Consider the following 19,107-nt stretch of genomic DNA (forward strand, 5'->3'; position numbering starts at 1 on the left):
GAAGTGAAACAGTAAAAAAAAATTAAAAGAAAGATAACAATTCCTGACCTTTACCTGTGGTAAATAAATAATAAAAAACATAAAGCACATATATACATACGTTGAAATGACGGAACTTTTTTTTAATTATAAATACTGTAAATGGGAGATGGCGACGTAACCTGAGGACTGTCTGTATTTTGAAAAAAAGTTCAAAGTCAGGATACCCAGAAATCATATACCCGGCTTTCTTACCAGTTATAGGAGGAAAAAACTTCCTGACTTCTCATTTCTCTCACATTCTCTCTCTCTCTCTCTCTCTCTCTCTCTTGAAATGTGAACTAGACATCTGGATTAGAAAGAAAACATCCCTAATGTAGTTTGGAAGCCTTCTAATATTAACAGCCTTTTTTACCTTTATATGTCTTTATTACTTCCTTTCGTAGTGGTCACGTGTGTGGTCTATGAAAATAGCTAGCCCATAAATTAATTTATGTGTGAGAGCAGAACATTTATGTTCTCTTCTTTAGGTGCTGTTGACTTTATTACTTAAAAAATCTGTACTTTCGGAAAGTAGAACTTTGTTTCTACTTAAAAATAGCCTGTGATTCTTACATAGGTGTCAATCTAGATTTTATTTAAAATTTTCTTCTGTAAATACATAATTTTACTAGCTCCCCATGCCCAGAGAATTTTCTTGAATTATGGATGGTGTTGAAAAAAAGAAGATAAGGGAAATAATAAAGAAGAGAAAGAAATTGAAAGAAAGAAATCCAGACAATTTTAAAATCATTTCCCTCCTCCCCTCTACACAGATACTTAAACAGAAAGCAAACACTTTTATCTGACGCATCCCTTAAAATGTTACTGTTACCTAGCATCATATTTTAGTCAGGATCTCACAGTTAAAACAATGTGGAGACTTTAGTTAATATTGGGCAAAACTGTGGTGGGTTATTTGTCTGAATGATTTTCGATTGCTTTGATCCCTCCCCACCCCCTATGCACCATCCCAGTTTGGACTTGCCATTTTGAGCTTGGTGTATAAAAGTATAAATTTTTTTCTTGTATTTTTAATGATTATTTGTATTTTACTAATTAACTTTTTAAAATGATCTTTTAATTCTATAATATAGAAGAAAACTTCCCTTCTCTTTATTAATTTTGTCAGACTTCTGTTCATATCAGAAGGAAACTTTTTATTTGAAGATTCAGCTTGTCTTTCAAAGAAAAGGTGTAATTACTCTATGTATTATTTAAAAATAAACTCTCTATAAGGGCGAGGAATTTCTTCTAGGTTGCATTTTCTTTTTCTTTTAGTTTTCTTTTAGAATGAATTCTCTTTTGTGGTAACAAATAGCTGTTTCTGAAGTTGGCAAGAAAACTTCCTCTTGGGACTCCCATAGAAGTGTTGTGGCAGCTATCTGATTCAACTGCTTAGAAAGCTCTCTGAAAGTTTCCTTATTTGTCTGGAAAGAGTCTGGAGCCCAAACCTGCTTTTTCCCCTGAGGAGGATTGTAGCTCTAAGCTGATGTGGGAACAACTATGAAAGATTCTGTGGTGACAGTGTGAAATGGGGCATAAATTTAAATTTTGTACTCCAAAGCAAATTTTCAGACACAGTAAAGAAGGGGCTCTTTATGGAACAGATAGGCTTGGGCAGTTTTTATATTCATATCCACCTTTTTAGGAAACCAAGAGAAAGGAAAGAAAAGGAAGTTCTTCTTTTCTCATTTTTTTAATTTTAAACAGTCCACAACTAATATGACTGCTGTATGAACCACTATGCAAGAAAAAGGAGGATAGGGAATGGAGATGCAGATCTTCTTATAAAAAGTAAAATCGTAGGTCTTTGTATAATATTTTAGTGAATACTAATTACCGTATGTTAGAATATTATAAATAAATATCAAAGTGCATCCTGAAATTATTTTGAATCAGATTGAGTGGAGTGGACGAAAGGGTCAGTAATGAAAAATAATGGTGTGGGAGGTTAAGGTGGTGATGAAAAAGAGGAGCTGTAATCGGCCCTAACCGGTTTGGCTCAGTGGATAGAGCGTCGGCCTGCGGACTGAAGGGTCCCAGGTTCGATTCCGGTCAAGAGCATGTACCTTGGTTGCGGCACATCCAGTGGGAGGTGTGCAGGAGGCAGCTGATCGATGTTTCTCTCTCATCGATGTTTCTAACTCTCTATCCCTCTCCCTTCCTCTCTGTAAAAAATCAATAAAATATATTAAAAAAAAAAAAAAAAGAGGAGCTGTAATCGTGAAGCAAAATGAGAAAGGTAAGAGAAATGATAGAAGTGGAGTAGTTAAGAAAAAGAATGGCTCCAATTTTCTCCATCTAATGAATAAATTCTTCTTTGCCAACTTTTGGGCTTCCCTGTAGATCATAGGGCGAGGTAATTTACCAACTCAGTGTCTCAGTTTTCTTAATTCTAGGGTTGATAAACTAGTACTTTATCTGTAAATCCCTCAGTATGGGTGCCTTGCAGGTGATAAGTGCTCTCAGTAAATGTTAGCTGTTATTATTACCATCACTATTGTTATTTTTTTAAAAAAAATCTTTATTGTTGAAAGTATTACATAGGTCCTCCTTTTCCTCCCATAAACCTCTTCCAGCCCACTCGCATCCTCCCTCTGCCCCATAGTCTGGGATTGAGCCCACAACCCCGGCAATAGTTCTGGGTGGAAACCAACTATTTACTAGTATTAAAAACTTAAAAATTTCAGCTCTGAACTTCCTTAAATTCATAAGTATTATTGGTTGTTTCAGAAAAGACATTACTTATTTGGCTTTAGTTTCTTTCAGTTTGATCTTTGTTCATTTTGGTTGGATTGTTCATGGTTACTCAAAATTACAGTATTAATCATATAGGTGGGTTTTTTTTAACTTTTAAAATTTCACTTTGTGAAAAGGTATGAAGAGGTGAAAACTGAAAAACAGAATAGGAGAATAGTAAGAGGGAAAATCAGTAGGACAGAGAAATGAAAAATATAAAAAAGATGATACAAAAATGTTTTAAATCAAACAGAATAAACATCTTTCTCTTTCTTTTGCCTAGTGTGAGTCTGTTTTGGGTATTTTATCAGAGAAGTAGTTAAGTAAAGTGGAATATTCAGCTAATGTTTTTTAGTACTTCTAAGGCAGTTTTCTTCTTAGGAGTTTTTATTTTTCATGTTATTATTTAAGATTTTTCAAAATTACTTTTGAGACCAGGCCATTGAAAACACTTTGGAAAATTGATTTTATTAATTTCCTTTGAATTTAACCTTACTCTTAGGAAAGAATTAGACTTCAGGTACAAATAAAAAGAGACTAATGCATTTGTCTCTTATTGACTTTTCAATTGAATAGGATGCTTTATATGGTAAACTAGACTTATAATTGGTGGTTTTTAAAAATGGCTTTTGTAATGGGTATATTTTTATATAAATGTTAATTAATTTTCTTATTTGCTTTATCCTTTCAGTCAGTATCACATAATAATTCTTGGCCTACTGAGAATATTAAATTTTCAAAGTTGCGTGAACTCTTTAAAGTGTTCTGTAGAATACTCAAAAAATTTTACTATAGTAATTAGACAGTGGTCTTTTGTCATATTTAATACCTAATGCATTGCAAATTGTCTAGAAGCTTTTAAAAACATAGGTAGGTTCAACTATTTTATTATTTATTTGATAGCCTAGTTTATAGCAGAGGGCAACAAAGAAAGTACATTACTTTAAAAATTTAACCTGCTTATAGTGGAAAAAATATTTATTTGTAAATATTAGTTTGTCTTTTCCCAGTCTTCCTTGGTTTATGCAGTTAATTTTTGATAAATTATTTAAAATGTTATTCTTTTGGGGAAGACCAATGGCTTTTTGGTCATCACCTTGCATACTGAAACTTGCCTCTTATTTCTTTCTGTCATAGGTGGTTTTTGTTTTTTTTTTCTTTCCATGGTCATCAGTATAGTGTCTACTCCTTATTGTCTAATGCCAATTCCAGAGCATTATTCCTCCCTCTTGTGAAAATCCCAGTACCTTGAGGTTCATGCCTCCCAATCATACCACTTTCTTCCCTTCCTCATTCCCATTGCCTATTGAAGAATAAAGCTCACTATTTTGCCTTCTATTCTTGCCATCCCTCTAAGTATCTTTTGCATTCAAGTGTGTGGCCCATCCAGCAATATAATTTCTCATTTCCTTGCCATCATCTCTAGCAACTTTTAGTTATATTTTTTTTCTTGTACTAATTTCCAAAGATAAACGTTAGCCCTTTCAGTCACTTTGAATGCTCTACCTCAGAAATACTGAATTTGATTCCACTCTATCATAGCCTCTTACCTTTCTAGTTTTCTCACTCAGTTATTCCTACTCCATTAATTAATTAATTAATTTTTAAGGACTCTAGCAGACTGTCTTCTATCTACCTTTTAGGCTCCTCACACATACATTTTTATATAGCAGTTAAAATTGTATATTGAAGCACACTGTAACACAGAAAAGAGTACATATAATCAATAGGAAGACCTATCTTTCTGAACCATTACTTCCATCTTTGCTAATCTCTTTTTTAAAATATCAGTATATTTTCTTGGCATTTAAGATAAAGCCTGGCATAGAAGGACCTCATAGATTGTCTCAGAAACTTCTGGCCTTATTATCCATCACTGCCTTCTCCAGGTATACTTTAGATTTTCCTGCCTTTGCACTCACCCAATAGGAATGTCCTCTCATTGATGACATACCAGCTATTGAGGCATTTCAAATACAGAAGCCACTTTGCCCTTCCTTCTCAGGTTCCTTATGTATTAAATTTTTTTCTTACCTACCTTCATGGTCTATCACCTTAACTCTAATCTCTGCCTTCAATTATCTTGTCTCATTATCTTTCCATTGAAATTTCCTAACCTAGATGCTTCTCACCCACGGTTTCTCAACCTCAGCACTATAACACTTTGGACCAGATAATTTTTTGGTGTGGGAGTCTGCCTTGTCTACTGTAGGATGTTTAGTAGCCTTCCTGGCCTCTGTCCAATAGCAACTAGATGCAGGTTGTGACAACCAAAATTGTCTCCTCCCCCCCCCCTCCTTGATTAAGAACCATTAGTTTAATTGTATGCCATATTTATTTTTCACATGTATTCTTGATGAAAAATCACACAGATCATGTAACCATAAATTTGTGTTTTCTGATTCAGCCAGGTCCTTAATTGTGCCTGGCAGTCCTTTAATACTTTCATAGAGTTATTTCTTTATTGTCCCCAAACTTCCTATCTCATTATCTTCCTCTTATTCTTAGCAGGTGACATTGTCTTCTCTTCAAAGAGAAAAGAAGACAGAATTGTTAGATTTGTTCTACCTCAACTTTGTGATACCAACCATGAGCTTACCTGCATTTAACTAATTTTGTGAACTTTGTCTTTAACTTCAAGTGTCATCTTTGCTGATGTAATGGCTGTCATGAATTTAGCATAATGCCTTGCCAATAAGTGTCAGATGGTGGGGGGTTAGGGAATGTCAGAGCTGGAAAAGGGGGTGCTGCTACATATAAAGTGCAGAGAAAGCCCCACTTTGGAGTAATATTTGAGTAGAGGCCTAGGGAAAGTGAGGAGTGAACCAGGCAAAGTTTTTTGGATAAAGGACTTTTAAGAAATGTGACTATAATAATACTAGAGGCCCAGTGCACAAAATTCATGCGGGGGGGGGGGGTGTGTGTCCCTCAGCCCAGCCTGCACCCTCTCCAATCTGGGACATCCTTCTCACAATCTGGGACTGCTGGCTCCTAACCACTCACCTGCCTGCCTGCCTGATAGCCCCCTAACCGCTCCCCTGCTGGCCTGATTGCCTCCAACTACCCTCCCCTGCCAGCCCAATTGCCCCCAACTGCCTTCCCCTGAGGGGAATGGGGGACTCTGGCTGGATGAGGCGGGGCTGAGGGGACTGGGCACTGCCATCTTGTGGCTGTGGGTGCCGCCATCTTGTGAGGGTGTGGCAGTCAATTAGCATATTCCCTCTTTATTAAATAGGATAAGTTGAAAGAATAGTAACTGCAGGGTGATGTGCAGTTAAGGAAGTGGATGGGCTTGTTTTTCAGGTGGGAGAGACATGAATGTTTTAAAATGCCCATATAGTAAGGTGCCATTAGAAAAGCATTGCAATTAGAAGAAGAGATAGAAAAGCTAACTTATTACAACAACCTCTTAATTATTTTTTTCTATCCATTTTCCATGCTGCAGTGGATTAATCATTGTAAATGCAAATCTGATTCTATTACTTCCCTTAAAGTCCTTAAATGCCTCCATTTGCCAGTAGTCTAAAATAAAATTTCATAAAGGGCTTTTTTACTAGGTCATGGCCACTTGGTTCCTGCTAACATGTCCTCCTTAGCTCTCACCATTTTGTTTTTTTGGACTCCTACATCTTTCCTCTGTCCCCAGATACCCTTGTGCCATTATGTGTTCCAAACTTAAGTCATGTTGTGCTGAATTTCTCTCACTTCTTCAAACACGGCATGTTCTCTTAGCCTTTCCAGTTTTTACATTTGCCTGGAACCCTTTACCTTCTTCCTTCTTTGGCTGACTTTCATTCATTCTTCATCAAACCTATCATTTCTTCCTCATCCCTGCCCCAACTTCAAGCCTGGATTAGTTTCCCCTTCTGTGTGCTGCCATCTGTCCATTCATCCATTCATTTATTATTTTCTCTTGGATTTCTCACTTCTTAACACCAAATTGTAAAGATCTTTTTACTTGTCTGTATGTCTACCACTCTGTGAGCTTGGTGAGAGCAGAGGCCATGTCTTTCCCATTCACTTTGGGATCCCAACACCAGAGAACAGTGCCTGGCATATCGTAAAGCCTTGACAATTATTTGCTGAATAAATTAACAGATATTTTGTCATTAAATTGAGAAAAACAATAATTGATCCATATAACACTTTTACCTAATGTTCACTGTGTGCTAGGCATTGTGAAAATTGCTGTGGGGGTTTAAAAAATCCTCAGTCCCTGATTTCAAAGTACTTCTGGTTCAGTTGTGGAAATAAATCATGCACAGTGATGCTTTTCAGAGTGTGATTTTTACTAATTTGAAATTTGGGTAAATTGGGTTATATTTATAATACCTTTTTGTCAGTTATGAGAATTTTATTTCTAGGATAAGATATCACTTCTCATTATTCTACATTGAACTATACCTACCCATCTTTGAGTAGCTCCAGGTGTGAAAGGATTGTTATTGAACTCAATAACAAAAAAGTTTTTGTTTTATATTTTAAATTTAGGTCTGTGATCCATTTTGAGTTAATTTTAGTAGTGTATAGTGTGAGGTATGGGTCAAGATTTATTTATCTTTTATTTTTTTGGCATGTGGATGTCTAATTGCCCTAGCACTGTTTGTTGAAGAGACTATTTTTTCTCCATTGAATTGCATTTTTACCTTGGTCAAAATCAATTGACTGTATCTGTATCTATATATGGGTCTATTTCTGAACATCCATTTTGTTCTATTTGTCTATTGACTCTTTTGCTAATGGCATGCTGAGTTGATTAATGTAACTTTAGAGTATAGTCCTGAGGTAAGATAATATGAGTCTTCCAATTTTTTCTTTATAAAATTGTTTTGGCTATTTCACTTCCTTTGCCTGACCTTAGTGATTTTAGAACCAACTCATCAATGTCAACATAAAAAAATTGGCTGGTATTTTGATTGAGATTACTTTGAATTTATAGATCAATTTGGGGAGAATTGACTCTTCTAATACATATACATGGTTTATCTCTCCACTTATTTATGTCTTCCTTTATTCATCAATGCTTTGTAGTTTTCAGCATAGAGATCTTGTACATATTTTATTACATTTGTATGTATTTTAAAAAAATATTTGCACTTCTGATGGACTCGTTTAGCATTTTTGTTCAACCCTTGCAGTTTCTATATCTGATATTTGCCATCTGGTCTTAGGTATTGTTTACCTGTTCCATTTGAGCCTTCATCAATATTTATAACTTTTTTTAATTTTTTGGCAGATAGTTTCAACATTTGAGTTATCTCTTAAATCTGCTTCTGTTGACTATTTTGTTTCATTTAGTTGTTTGCTTTTGAGATTTTGTGTGGCTTATTATTTTTTTGTGGGGGAGGTGGTTACCAAATAACTTTATTTGAAGGAATGGTACAAGTACAAGACGTTAGTAGATGTTTTCAGACAACTTACAGAGAAGGTAATGGTAGCTGCACATGTATGCATTACCTTAGTGACCAGGGAAGTCACCCCCATTTTTAATTGGATGCCAGCCATCATTTGAAGGATATTAGAAATAGAAATATTTAGTATTTATGCCAAGAAATAGGTATGACTCTTGTTTTGCTAAGCTGTTAGTTTGAAGAGTTGAATCAGTCTTGCCTGGAGTTGATCAGGGTTTATGCCTTTTTGTGCTCTGGTTATCTTCATTCCATCATCAACTTTAAAAGCTTCCATCATCGCCTCGTACTTAAGGTGGGTGTAGATTTACTGAAAAGTTTTAACTCAGTGTTTTTACTTCACCTATATCTTTAGGCCTTACTTGCACATCTGTACTTCAGGGAGGCTCTTTCTATACTCCTTTGTTCCTTCTCTATTAGTAGAGTGCTGTTACTTATTACTGGGAGCTGGTTTGCTTTTTAGTGGTGGGCATGGGATGAGGTCTTATCTTTTGTCCGACCATCTTTACTCTTGAGGATAGGCTCTGCTTAAACTTTCCCCCAGTAGCAGTAGATCTTTATTGTTTGGGGCCAGGATGATTTCTTATCCCTCCCTCAGGGGTAGATATTATCATCTAATTTTAAAGGAATTATAATAATTGAATTATAAGACTACTAGAAGAAAATACAGAAGAATACCTACATATTATCTAAGGTTGAAAGATAAAGATATTAGCATATTGACTGTATAAAAATTTAAAACTTGTGAATATAAAAAACAAATTGTAAGTGGAAGAAAGAAGCATTCATGTAAATTTAGATATAAAAACAAATGAAATATGATTGTAAGATAATTTTGTAATTAGAATAGTTGAAAAAAGGATTTTTAGCCACTATAAACACAGAAAAACATGAAGGCATGCAAGGTAAAAGTTTAAAATACAAAGGTTATTTGTAATGCATAGTATCTAAAAAATTCCTCCATTTGAAGTTAGTTCTGATAGATTATTTTAATATGCTAGTTTTAAGAGCAAATTTAGAAAGCAGGGCAAAGAAGCCATTCTGCAGTGGTGGTTAATTGGGAAGTTTTTTGGTCTGTATTATTAGTATGTATGTATTAATGATTAATATGAATATCTTTTCCAAGACTTTTGAGATAATCCTTGCACATTTGTCAACCCTTTAACATTTTTCAGGTTTGAACCCCCCACCGTGTGATAGGAGAGTATGTTTTGCTACTTGATGAATTATTCAGAAGCCTTAGGAGCAAACTTTTAGAATCTCTAAGGATTATATCGGCCTGTACATTTTATGTATTATTCCTAGAGAAGCAAACTGGTTTGTCCAAACTATGCAGTAGTTAGTGGTAGAAGTAATGTAGATTTCCCAGATTCCTGCTCTTTCATTACACTGCATTATGTGATTGCTAATTTCTACTTTGTTACATTTGGGATACATATCTTAAAACATACATTTGTAAATGGCTCTGTGTAATGGGGATTGACCAGTTGTAACCTAAGTGTTTGCATATTTTGTAAAAAGAAAAATTGGTTAGCCTTCTGAGTGTTTCTCTTAGACATTTAATCTTAGATACTATCAAAATGTGCCCTGGAGTAGCAGACTGTTTTGGGGAGGTTGATTTGAATTTTAAGTTTGTAGTTAAAGTCTTTTTTTGAGGTCTGGTTTTCATATGTGTCAATTGTGATTTTTAAAGGAAAAATACTGAGCTTCTGTAAAAACAAGCCTTGGAATTGGAGCACTATAATATACACTCTCTTTAATTGAATAAATAAATTATCTATGGTAGTGAAGCACATGTGGAGCCAAAAGCAGTGCTTTCCTTTATATGGAATAATTTATTTTTAATACATATATGTTTTGTTGTATGTTATAAATCTTATATTTAATCATGTGGCTTTTTCTAGAATTTGCCAAAGAAAAGAATGACTAGATCCCCCATATTTCACTGCTAGATCTTGTTTTGTTTAGTTTTGTTTCTTTGAAGCCAGATGCCATTAATTTGAGAAATGTGCCTCAGAAACTGTGTGTTCTTGGTTGTAAAAGTTCCTTGTGTAGAATCCAGCTTCATCTGAGGGAGAGCTTCAATGGAGTACAGTTATTAGCATGCTGAATTTTTTTAATCAGTACATACTACTTTTTAGCTTAGATTTTACTTTGACGTTCCCTCATAGCTTTACATCCAACTATAGAAGCGCTTTTTCTTTAGGACTTATAGCTCTGCCACAACTAACATGTGGCAATAGTGAAAGCTTGTGAGACTAACAGGAACATAATCCTTTAGGAGCCTAATTTGTTCATAAGTCAAGGAGCTAATATAGTAGTTGAAGATGCAAAATGCAAGCTGCCATCTTGATTATTTTAGTGGTAGTTAGTTGAAGCATTTGTGAGAGGGGTGATGAACAAACAAAAAGTACTGTGGGGACACCCTGGGAAGACCCTTCATGAATGCTCACTGGAACTTTCCATTTGTTTCTTGTAGCTTCTCCCTCAACAGGTTAGGAAATATCCAATGCTGTGTGCATTCTTCTAATGTTTTAAGTTTGTTATTATTAAAAATTGGATTCATAGTCTCATTTTTAATAGAAAATGTTGAAAAGAAGTGATAGGTTTTTGTGCAGCCAGAATTTAAATTGGAACCTGGGTAACATGTGGAGAGTGTACAATTAAAAGGCCCAGTACTTCTTTTCTCCTTCCTTCCTTTCGTTCTAGTTTCCTCCTTTATCTCTCTTGCTCATTTCACATGGCATCAAGAAGACAGTCAGAAAGTTATGTTTGTGTGTTGGCTCCATCAAATACATTATTTGAGACAGTTCTCTTTAGAATACTAAGAATAGATTGGTGTTTTGGATATATACTCATAGGATCATTTTTGGGTTTGCATTAAATTGGTAGTTTGGTAACAAAATGAATGTTTTTCTTGTGAATTGTAACTCTTTCTCTCTATGTGTTCTTTAGAAATTATTCTCAGGAACAACCTTGCTTTCTGGTAAAGCTCAAGTTTTTTTAAATGTTTTTATTGATTTCAGAGAGAGGAAGGGAGAGAAACATTAATTGCTGCCTCCTGCACGACCCCCACTGGGGATCAAGCCCACAACCCCCAACATGTGTCCTGCCCAGGAATCTTATCAGTGACTTCCTGGTGCATGGGATGGCATTCAACCAACTGAGCCACAGCAGCTGGGCAAATCTCAATTTTTTTGAAGGCTTTCCATTGTACCTCCATCGTGAAATGAGATAATGTATGTAAGACATTATTTTGAATATGATGAATAACCCTGTAGGAAGAACATGAAATCTATTTAGGACTCTTGATTTAGAAATAAACTAAGTTTCTCTTAGTTGGGTTCGAATTAGCAAAAGGTACATTTTGCTTTAGTCCTTTGTTAATTCAATAACATTTATTGAGTATATGTTCTTTACAAGGCATAGTAGATGCTAGGACTATAAATATGAACAAGTTACATTTTTCTTGCCTTTATGAAGCTTATATTCTATCAAGGAAGACAAATATAAAACAGTCAATTACACAATAAATGTTATAAATACAATTGTGATAAGACAAATAGGAAATGGTTTGAAAATCCATAATTGGGAATTTGACCTAGTCTGGGAATCAGAGATGGCTTCCTTGAGGAAGTGACATTTGAGTTATTTATCATTATCATAAATGTGATTGAGCAATTCAGTTTAATTAAGAGCTTAGGGAAATATCCAAATAAAAATTATTTAAGGTTTAAAAATAAACATGTTAACAAATTTATTTTCATTCTATTCTTGGTCTTTCACTTGCATAATTCATTTTAAATCCTTGGATTCCTTAATTTTGATACTGGTTTCCACAGTGCATAAATGTACCCATAAATATGTACATTTGATAATTGATAAAAACCTCCAAGATATAATAGATTTGAAAATTATTTATTAAAATGCACTAAACTTACCTTGTGTGTTATTCTACTGATACATCCTTAAATAAACAAACCAAGGCATTTCTATTGTCTTATCTTTCCAAATAGACCTCTCAAGGACAGAGGCCCTATATCCAGAACCTTTCAGGATATGAGACACACAGTAAATGCTAAATAAACAAATCAATTATTAATGATCTGTGTTCATAAAGAGAAGGAAACTAGGTGACTCACCTTTATATTTCCTTTTAGTGACTTTTTAGTATAATGCAGGGGGCTTTGAAATCATAAGGCCTAATTTTGAATCCCAGTTCCTTAATGTGTATTTTTAGCAAGAACTAAACTACTCTAAACCTCATTTTCTTCATCTTAAAAAATAAAGTGAGATTACATGTGTGAAGTAGTTACCATAGTGTCTGACACATAGTAAGTGTTCATAAATGATGGCTAGTATTGTAAGATACATGCACTAAAATTTTAAATCAATTTGTTTTATTTGTGATGTTTAAAATATGCACCTATAGTAACACAAAATACTGGTGTGTATGAAAGCAGATTATTAGCCCTTCCTATAATTACACGAAGTCAAAAAGTGACAATTTTATAACTGGTAGGCCATTTGTTAAACTTCATGAATTACTAAATCATTGATAATTAAATGGATAACGATGGCTTATAATTGCAATGAATACCTTTTAAAAATGATTTCCTAATGTATCTTTTATATAGATTATAAGACATTTGTTTGAATTGATGTGTGTATATATTTAATGTACATATGTTACAGAAAACCAGAGAAGAACCAAGCAATACTTAAGAGAGATGGAGTTACATTTATTACGCGCGGGTCCAGAGGAAAATGTCTCTCAAATTCTGGGCCCCAACATGGAGGAACTTTCCCTATTTAAATGTTTTTACCTTCTTTGTCTCCCAAATATGGGATGTTTCCGGCCTCCTTTGCAAGTTCTTAAAGAGCCTCTATGTGCCGGGGCCTTGAGACCTCAACCAAAGGCCTGGCCTGGTGCCAGCACTGATAACCCCATCCAGGGAAGGTTTAATGGCCCCTCTGAAGTGGGAGTAGCCTTATTTTCCTTATTATTTAAGCAAGCAAGCAATTACAGAAGCCAAATAGCAGAGTTAAAATTTCAAACAGCAGTTTTTATAGAAGATGGATGCTTCACATATTTAGATGTGAGAATGGAAGAAATACAAAATCTAGTCTGTACTTTGAATTTTTCAACTTCTATAAGTAAACTTTGTCATTTCAAATACTCCTGTGTGAACTTTCTTTGCCTACATAGTGAAAAATATTGTAACTCTTTTCTTTACATTGACTAATACTGTCATTTTCTGAGGATCTTAATGAAAGCAAAGGATGTAAGGGAACTGATTGAACAAATAAATATTATAAAATTTCAAATCTGACTTTAAAATTTATTTTTTAACTCCATGTTATGTATAGTGATGATTTGCTCTCAAAAATAAAATAATATAAATACTCCCTAAAACAAAGCAAAAAATGCCAGCAGACAAAAATATTTTAAGACCTTTATATTCTACATTTTTAAAAATGCATTTTAGGTTTTTCCAATAGCAAGATATCCACAAATTGGTGATTTTTTTTTTCTTGTGTATTCTAGGCACACTGGCTATAATCAAGGGATAAGTAAAATACTATCTAAGAATAGAAGACATTTGGTGGAAAATATTGTGAGGTTATATGACCTTATGAAAACTTTGTTTTTGCACTTGAAATATTTTGATGGATTTAGTGAATTTACATGCTTTTCAAAGCACTTAAAAGGACAGCTTTCAACATGTAGTGAATGTCACTGTACTGTTTTGTTGAGTTGTACACTTGAAACCTCTGATAGTTTTGTGAACCATTGTCACCCCAGTAAATTCAATAAGAAAAAAACATGTAGTGAGGGTTCCTAGGGGTCCATTTAGAGGAGTTTGACTATAAGATTGAAATCAGCTGGAAGTTTCATGTAATACAATCTGACAACATATACTCTAAAAATATAATTTAGTGACTGAGATTTATATAATAGTGTTTGCATCTCTTTTCTCAAGCTACTTTATATTTTTCACTTGCTCATAGAATATCATTGAGATTAGGAAGCAGGCAATTTCCATTGTTAAGAGTTGTGTCAAGCCCAAGATCACAATGCAAGTCATTGATAATTTGGTATTTGAATACAGATCTTCTGTCTTTTCTCTTTCCACATGTTATTTTCACCAGGTTATTTTACTGGCTCCTTAATCCAAGTTGAGAGTTTAGAAATGTAAGTTTGTAGTTCACAAGATGATTTGCTAAGTATTATATACTAGATATTAAAAGAATGAACTTGGAAATAAAATTGCACATGTAAAATTACATTTTTCTCATAACTTGCCAGTATGCATTGTGGAAAAAGTTTTCCTTTTTGGTATACTACAATTCTATATTTGGCCTTAAGATGATCAAAAATAGACCATAGACCATTATGATTAAAATCTATGTTTTTGTGCCCTAACCGGTTTGGCTCAGTGGATAGAATGTTGGCCTGCAGACTGAAGGGTCCCAGGTTTGATTCTGGTCAAGGGGATGTACCTTGGTTGCGGGCACATCCCCAGTAGGGGTTGTGCAGGAGGCAGCTGATCGATGTTTCTAACTCTCTATCCCTCTCCCTTCCTCTCTGTAAAAAAATCAATAAAATATATTAAAAAATAAAATCTATGTTTTTGTAATTTTGGTTTCTAACCTATTAAGAAGTGGCCATGTTTTTCCCACTTCAAACCGCTCAGCTTGGTTTTTCTAAGAAAGCAGATAAAAGCCTTATGTTTATTTTAAACATTCAGATTATTAGTGTAAATTCCTTTAGAAAGGTAACTTTTTTATTAAAAGTACATGTTTAGGAAAATCTCTAAGAAACCAAAATTTAGAATAAGTTTTTATTGGGCTAGATTTTTGGAATTGATTATAATCATAAGGCCCTGAAAACAACCAAGTGGGTTTTAAAAACTACCCTTTAAAAACACTAGAAAAACAAATCTGTACCGTTTGATTTACAAGGATTCCAGGGTTGGAGATCTGTATGTGTATCGGTTACAAAGTCTTGTTGCGATTGGACGGGAAGTAAACAATTTATTTTTCTGAGCTGTGATTGGCCAAACTCCTTTTCTTTCCACGGTATTTTCTAATAACTGAATCCGGAGCATCTCCCTGTTTTTATCATCTGACCGGTGAGTTTGAGATGTGCACTCGTACTGTACTAAAACCGCTCACATTGCTCAGAGACAGTCTGTGAAGTTTAAGGTTACTGACAAAGCGCTCAACGGGGCGCCCCGTTTGGCGTTCTTACAACAAAGCAGTAGCGAGGTGTAAATCTCCGAATAGCTCAAACACGTAACTACTGTCGCCGCTAAAGGGAAGGTAGATAGGATGACAGTGTTTTCTTCATTTTCATTTGAAGTCGTGGACTGTTCTGCAGTGACTGAGCTTTGTGGGCTTAGTTTTCAGTCGAAAGTGTTGCTGTGCTTTGCTGCTGGGACGACAGGACTGTTAATTCAGGCAAAGCTGGTCTACCTCCTAAGGCGAGCGAGCACCTTGTGTTCCAAAAAGCACCGCTCTGCAGCTGTGGCCTTTAGCCTGGAGTTTATTCTGTGCTCCAGAGTGGAAACCAGCGCACCTCACTTTCGCCTCACCCCCACCGCAGGAGCGACGAGTGGGAAGATGGACTTCAGACGCTCTCGCGTGTTCCTGGAGGAGCGCGTCCCCTTCTCCTCCCCCTCTCTCCTCTCCTTAGCCCGCCTCGTCCCGCAACGGCCGCCGCCGCGTTGGGCACTACTTTGCGTCTGCGGTGGTTCCTGGGACCCTCTTCCGCGGCTCCCTCCCCCGCCCGCGCCGGCGGAAGGAGACGGCGCGCTCGCGGCCGCGGGTGGGTGGGAGGCGGAGTACTACTGGCCGGGCTGCCTCGGCGCTCCCGACGGCCGGGGGGTTTGTCAGTTTTGTGTGCGTGTCCGGTGTGTGCGCGTGTCCATGTAGCCCTGCGGCCAGGCTGCGAGACGGAGAGCACAGGAGAGGGTTGAGTAGGCGACCGAGGTCGCAGTGCCCTCTGCGCAGAGCGTCCGGTGCGCCCCCGAGTCCGCGCTCGCTCACGGGGCTGCCTCCGTCCTCGGGTCCGCTCTCCTCAGCATGGGCGGCCGATAGGAGCGGCGATTCGTGGGTCACCTAGCAGTGGACGCGGCAGCAGCGGCCGCGTCGCCAGTGGGGGCTATGGCGGTGGAGACGCGGCCGGAGCTGGTGGGGAAGCGGTTCCTGTGCCTGGCGGTGGGCGAAGAGGCGCGGCCGGAGCGCCGGGAGGGCGGCCGCAGCCGGCGGGGCTGGCGAGCGGGGGTCATCCGCGCCGTGTCACACCGGGACTGCCGCAACCCGGACCTGGCGGTAAGAGAGCGGCGCCCCTCGTCCCGAGTCCGCGCCTGCACCCCCACTTTCTCGCAGCCATACCTTGGGTTACCTCTGGCACCTTGCTCTGCTGGCCAACCGGCGGTCACGCCCCTCCGTCGAGCTCAGGGCGGATTTGCCCACGTCCCCTGACGGGGTCGCCGCCTCCCTGCCTGTGGCTTTCCCGATGGCAGCCGTGACCGAGTTGGACTCCCTAGCGTCCGCCAGGGCCCCGGCCCGGTTCCTCGGCCCCTGTCCCGGAGGGTCGGCCGCGGAGACGTGTCTGAGAGGCGGGTGTGCGCAGGCAGGTGGGGCGGGCAGGTGGGGCGGGCAGGTGGGGGACGGGCGGACCCTGTGGCTGTAGGGTCAGATGAACCTGCATCTCTCCTCGCCCAAGTCTGAACAGCGCAGCGGTTGGCGACGTGAAACTTACCGCAAGGTAGAGGAAGGGAGGGAGAAACAGGGAGACCTCTGTTTTCCACTCAGTCCTGGGGTTGGAGTGTGTTTTTGAGGCAAAGGCCGCGGCAGTGGTACCCAGATTTCACCTCTTTCCACCCTAGATGCTTGTATTTCTAACCGGAAACGATGAAAATGAAGTTTTCGTTTGGAGGGCCATAAAAATTAACCTCTCCCTCCCTCCCTTCCTTCCTTCCCTCCTTCCCTCCTTCCTTCCCTCCTTCCCTTCCTCCCTTCCTTTCCTCCCTTCCTCCCTTCCCTCCTTCCCTCCTTCCTTCCTTCCTTCCTTCCTAACGTTTTTTTTACATAGTGTTGTGTTTTTTTGTTAGAAGTGAAGTGCTTTTAAGATCATCCGTCTTAGATTTTTATACTGTTTTAAAAGAAACAAAAAAATGTAAATTAAAACGTGAAATGCCCAGCTGAACCTTTGTCTTTTTCTTTCCTTTCTTTTCCTTACATATGACACTGCCAGTGTTTTCTTTCAGTAGTGTAGGAATGTGTACGATTTTGAGATGGGATATGTTCTGTCAGTGTTCCAAGCACATTTTCACTGGGGGGCAGGTTAGAAGTAAGGGGAAGAGTAGAGGCAAGACATTCACTAAGCTTTGTAAGGTTGGTTAAGGAATACATAATCCATGCAATTTATTGGTAAGTGCCCTGGGCACTTAATTTTCACTGGAAATTTAAAATTTGGGAATATTCTTCCTTTTATATATATATGCGGATTCACAATTCCAAATTCACTTTATCTATCTATACATGTACATACCTATTTTAATATTTCCGTTGGAGTTTCTGAGTGTTTTTGTAAACCTTGTTTCATGCCCATAGTCAATGATATGGTGTCACTAAGGCGTTTGACTTGATATTGCAAAATACATTTGTTTTGCTAATAGGTAGTTCTGATTGGAAATAAGCAGAATAGAGGTAATTTTGAAAGTTTTCATTGTTATTCTGGTTGAAAAGTAAAAGAATCGACCTTGAAATTTGATCATAATATGCAATTGTGGCAATTCAATAACCTTTTTGTTTGTGTAAAAGACATGTTCTGTATTTCTCCTTTTACTATGATATGAAATTGTCTGGGCTTTTATGTAAAAGACTAGAGGCCCGGTGCATGACATTCATGCATTGGGGTGTGTGTCCCTCAGCCCAGCCTGCACCCTCTCCAATCTGGGACCCCCTCGAGAGATGTCCGACTGCCCGTTTAGGCCCGATCCCGATAGGATCGGGTCTAAACGGGCAGTCGGACATCCCTCTCACAATCCAGGACTGCTGGCTCCCAACTGCTCGCCTGCCTGCCTTCCTGATTGCCCCTAACCGCTTCTGCCTGCCAACCTGATCACCCTCTAACCACACCCCTGCCAGCCTGATTGATGCCTAACTGCTCCCCTGCCAGCCTGGTCACCCCTAACTGCCCTCCCCTGTAGGCCTGGTCACCCCTAACTGCCCTCCCATGCTGGCCTGGTCACCCACAACTGCCCTCCCTTGCAGACTTGGTCCCTCCCAACTGCCCTCCCCTGCTTGCCATCTTGTGTCCACATGGAGGCAGCCATCTTGTGTTGGAGTGACGGTCAATTTGCATATTACTCTTATTAGATAGGATAGTTGAATTACAGCTGAGCATGTTATTATTTCAAGACAAACATGGAATGCTTTTTTGTGTTTTCCACAGTATTTTATCTTAGTACACACATGAAAATTAGGAAATACAGTTTTAACCCTTTGCACTTGCTTGCTTTTTTCGATTCCTTTATTCTACTGCTAACCGTTTCGAGTCACACTCGACATCCTAGTGCAAAGGGTTAAGTTATGAATATTATTGGTGAGTCAAGTTATAAAAATGAAAAAGTTATTTTCTTACATGGAAATTTAAATGATATAAAGAGGTATTTACATATACTATGTTGTTAAAAGGCAAGGTATTAAGCTGGATATTTATTTTAAATATATTTTTATTGATTTCAGAGAGCAAGGGAGAGGGAAAGAGAGATAGAAACATCAATGATGAGAGAATCATTGATTGGCTGCCTCTTGCTGGGGGTTGATCCCACAACCCAGGCATGTGCCCTTGATTAAATCGAGCCCGGGACCCTTTAGTCCACAGGCCAACACTCTATCCACTGAGCCAAACTGGCTAGGACAG

At 37.9% G+C, this 19,107-nt stretch overlaps 1 protein-coding gene across 2 annotated transcripts in view; it reads left to right on the forward strand.

The window, feature by feature from the left end:
* The window catches only part of JMJD1C (jumonji domain containing 1C), a 247,142-nt gene that overhangs the window by 18,686 nt on the left and 209,349 nt on the right, over positions 1-19,107 (forward strand). The window contains exon 1 of one of the 2 annotated variants that reach the window (XM_028151471.2): positions 16,069-16,505. The exons of the other annotated variant lie outside the window; for it this stretch is intronic. Within the exon in view, the coding sequence (XP_028007272.2) occupies positions 16,338-16,505 (168 nt within the window). The 5' untranslated portion in view covers positions 16,069-16,337. Of the gene's footprint in view, positions 1-16,068; positions 16,506-19,107 lie in introns of those variants that run through there. 2 annotated transcript variants of the gene reach the window in all.

Source organism: Eptesicus fuscus, chromosome 17, assembly GCF_027574615.1.
Source record: "Eptesicus fuscus isolate TK198812 chromosome 17, DD_ASM_mEF_20220401, whole genome shotgun sequence".
Taxonomy (NCBI): Eukaryota; Metazoa; Chordata; class Mammalia; order Chiroptera; family Vespertilionidae; genus Eptesicus; species Eptesicus fuscus.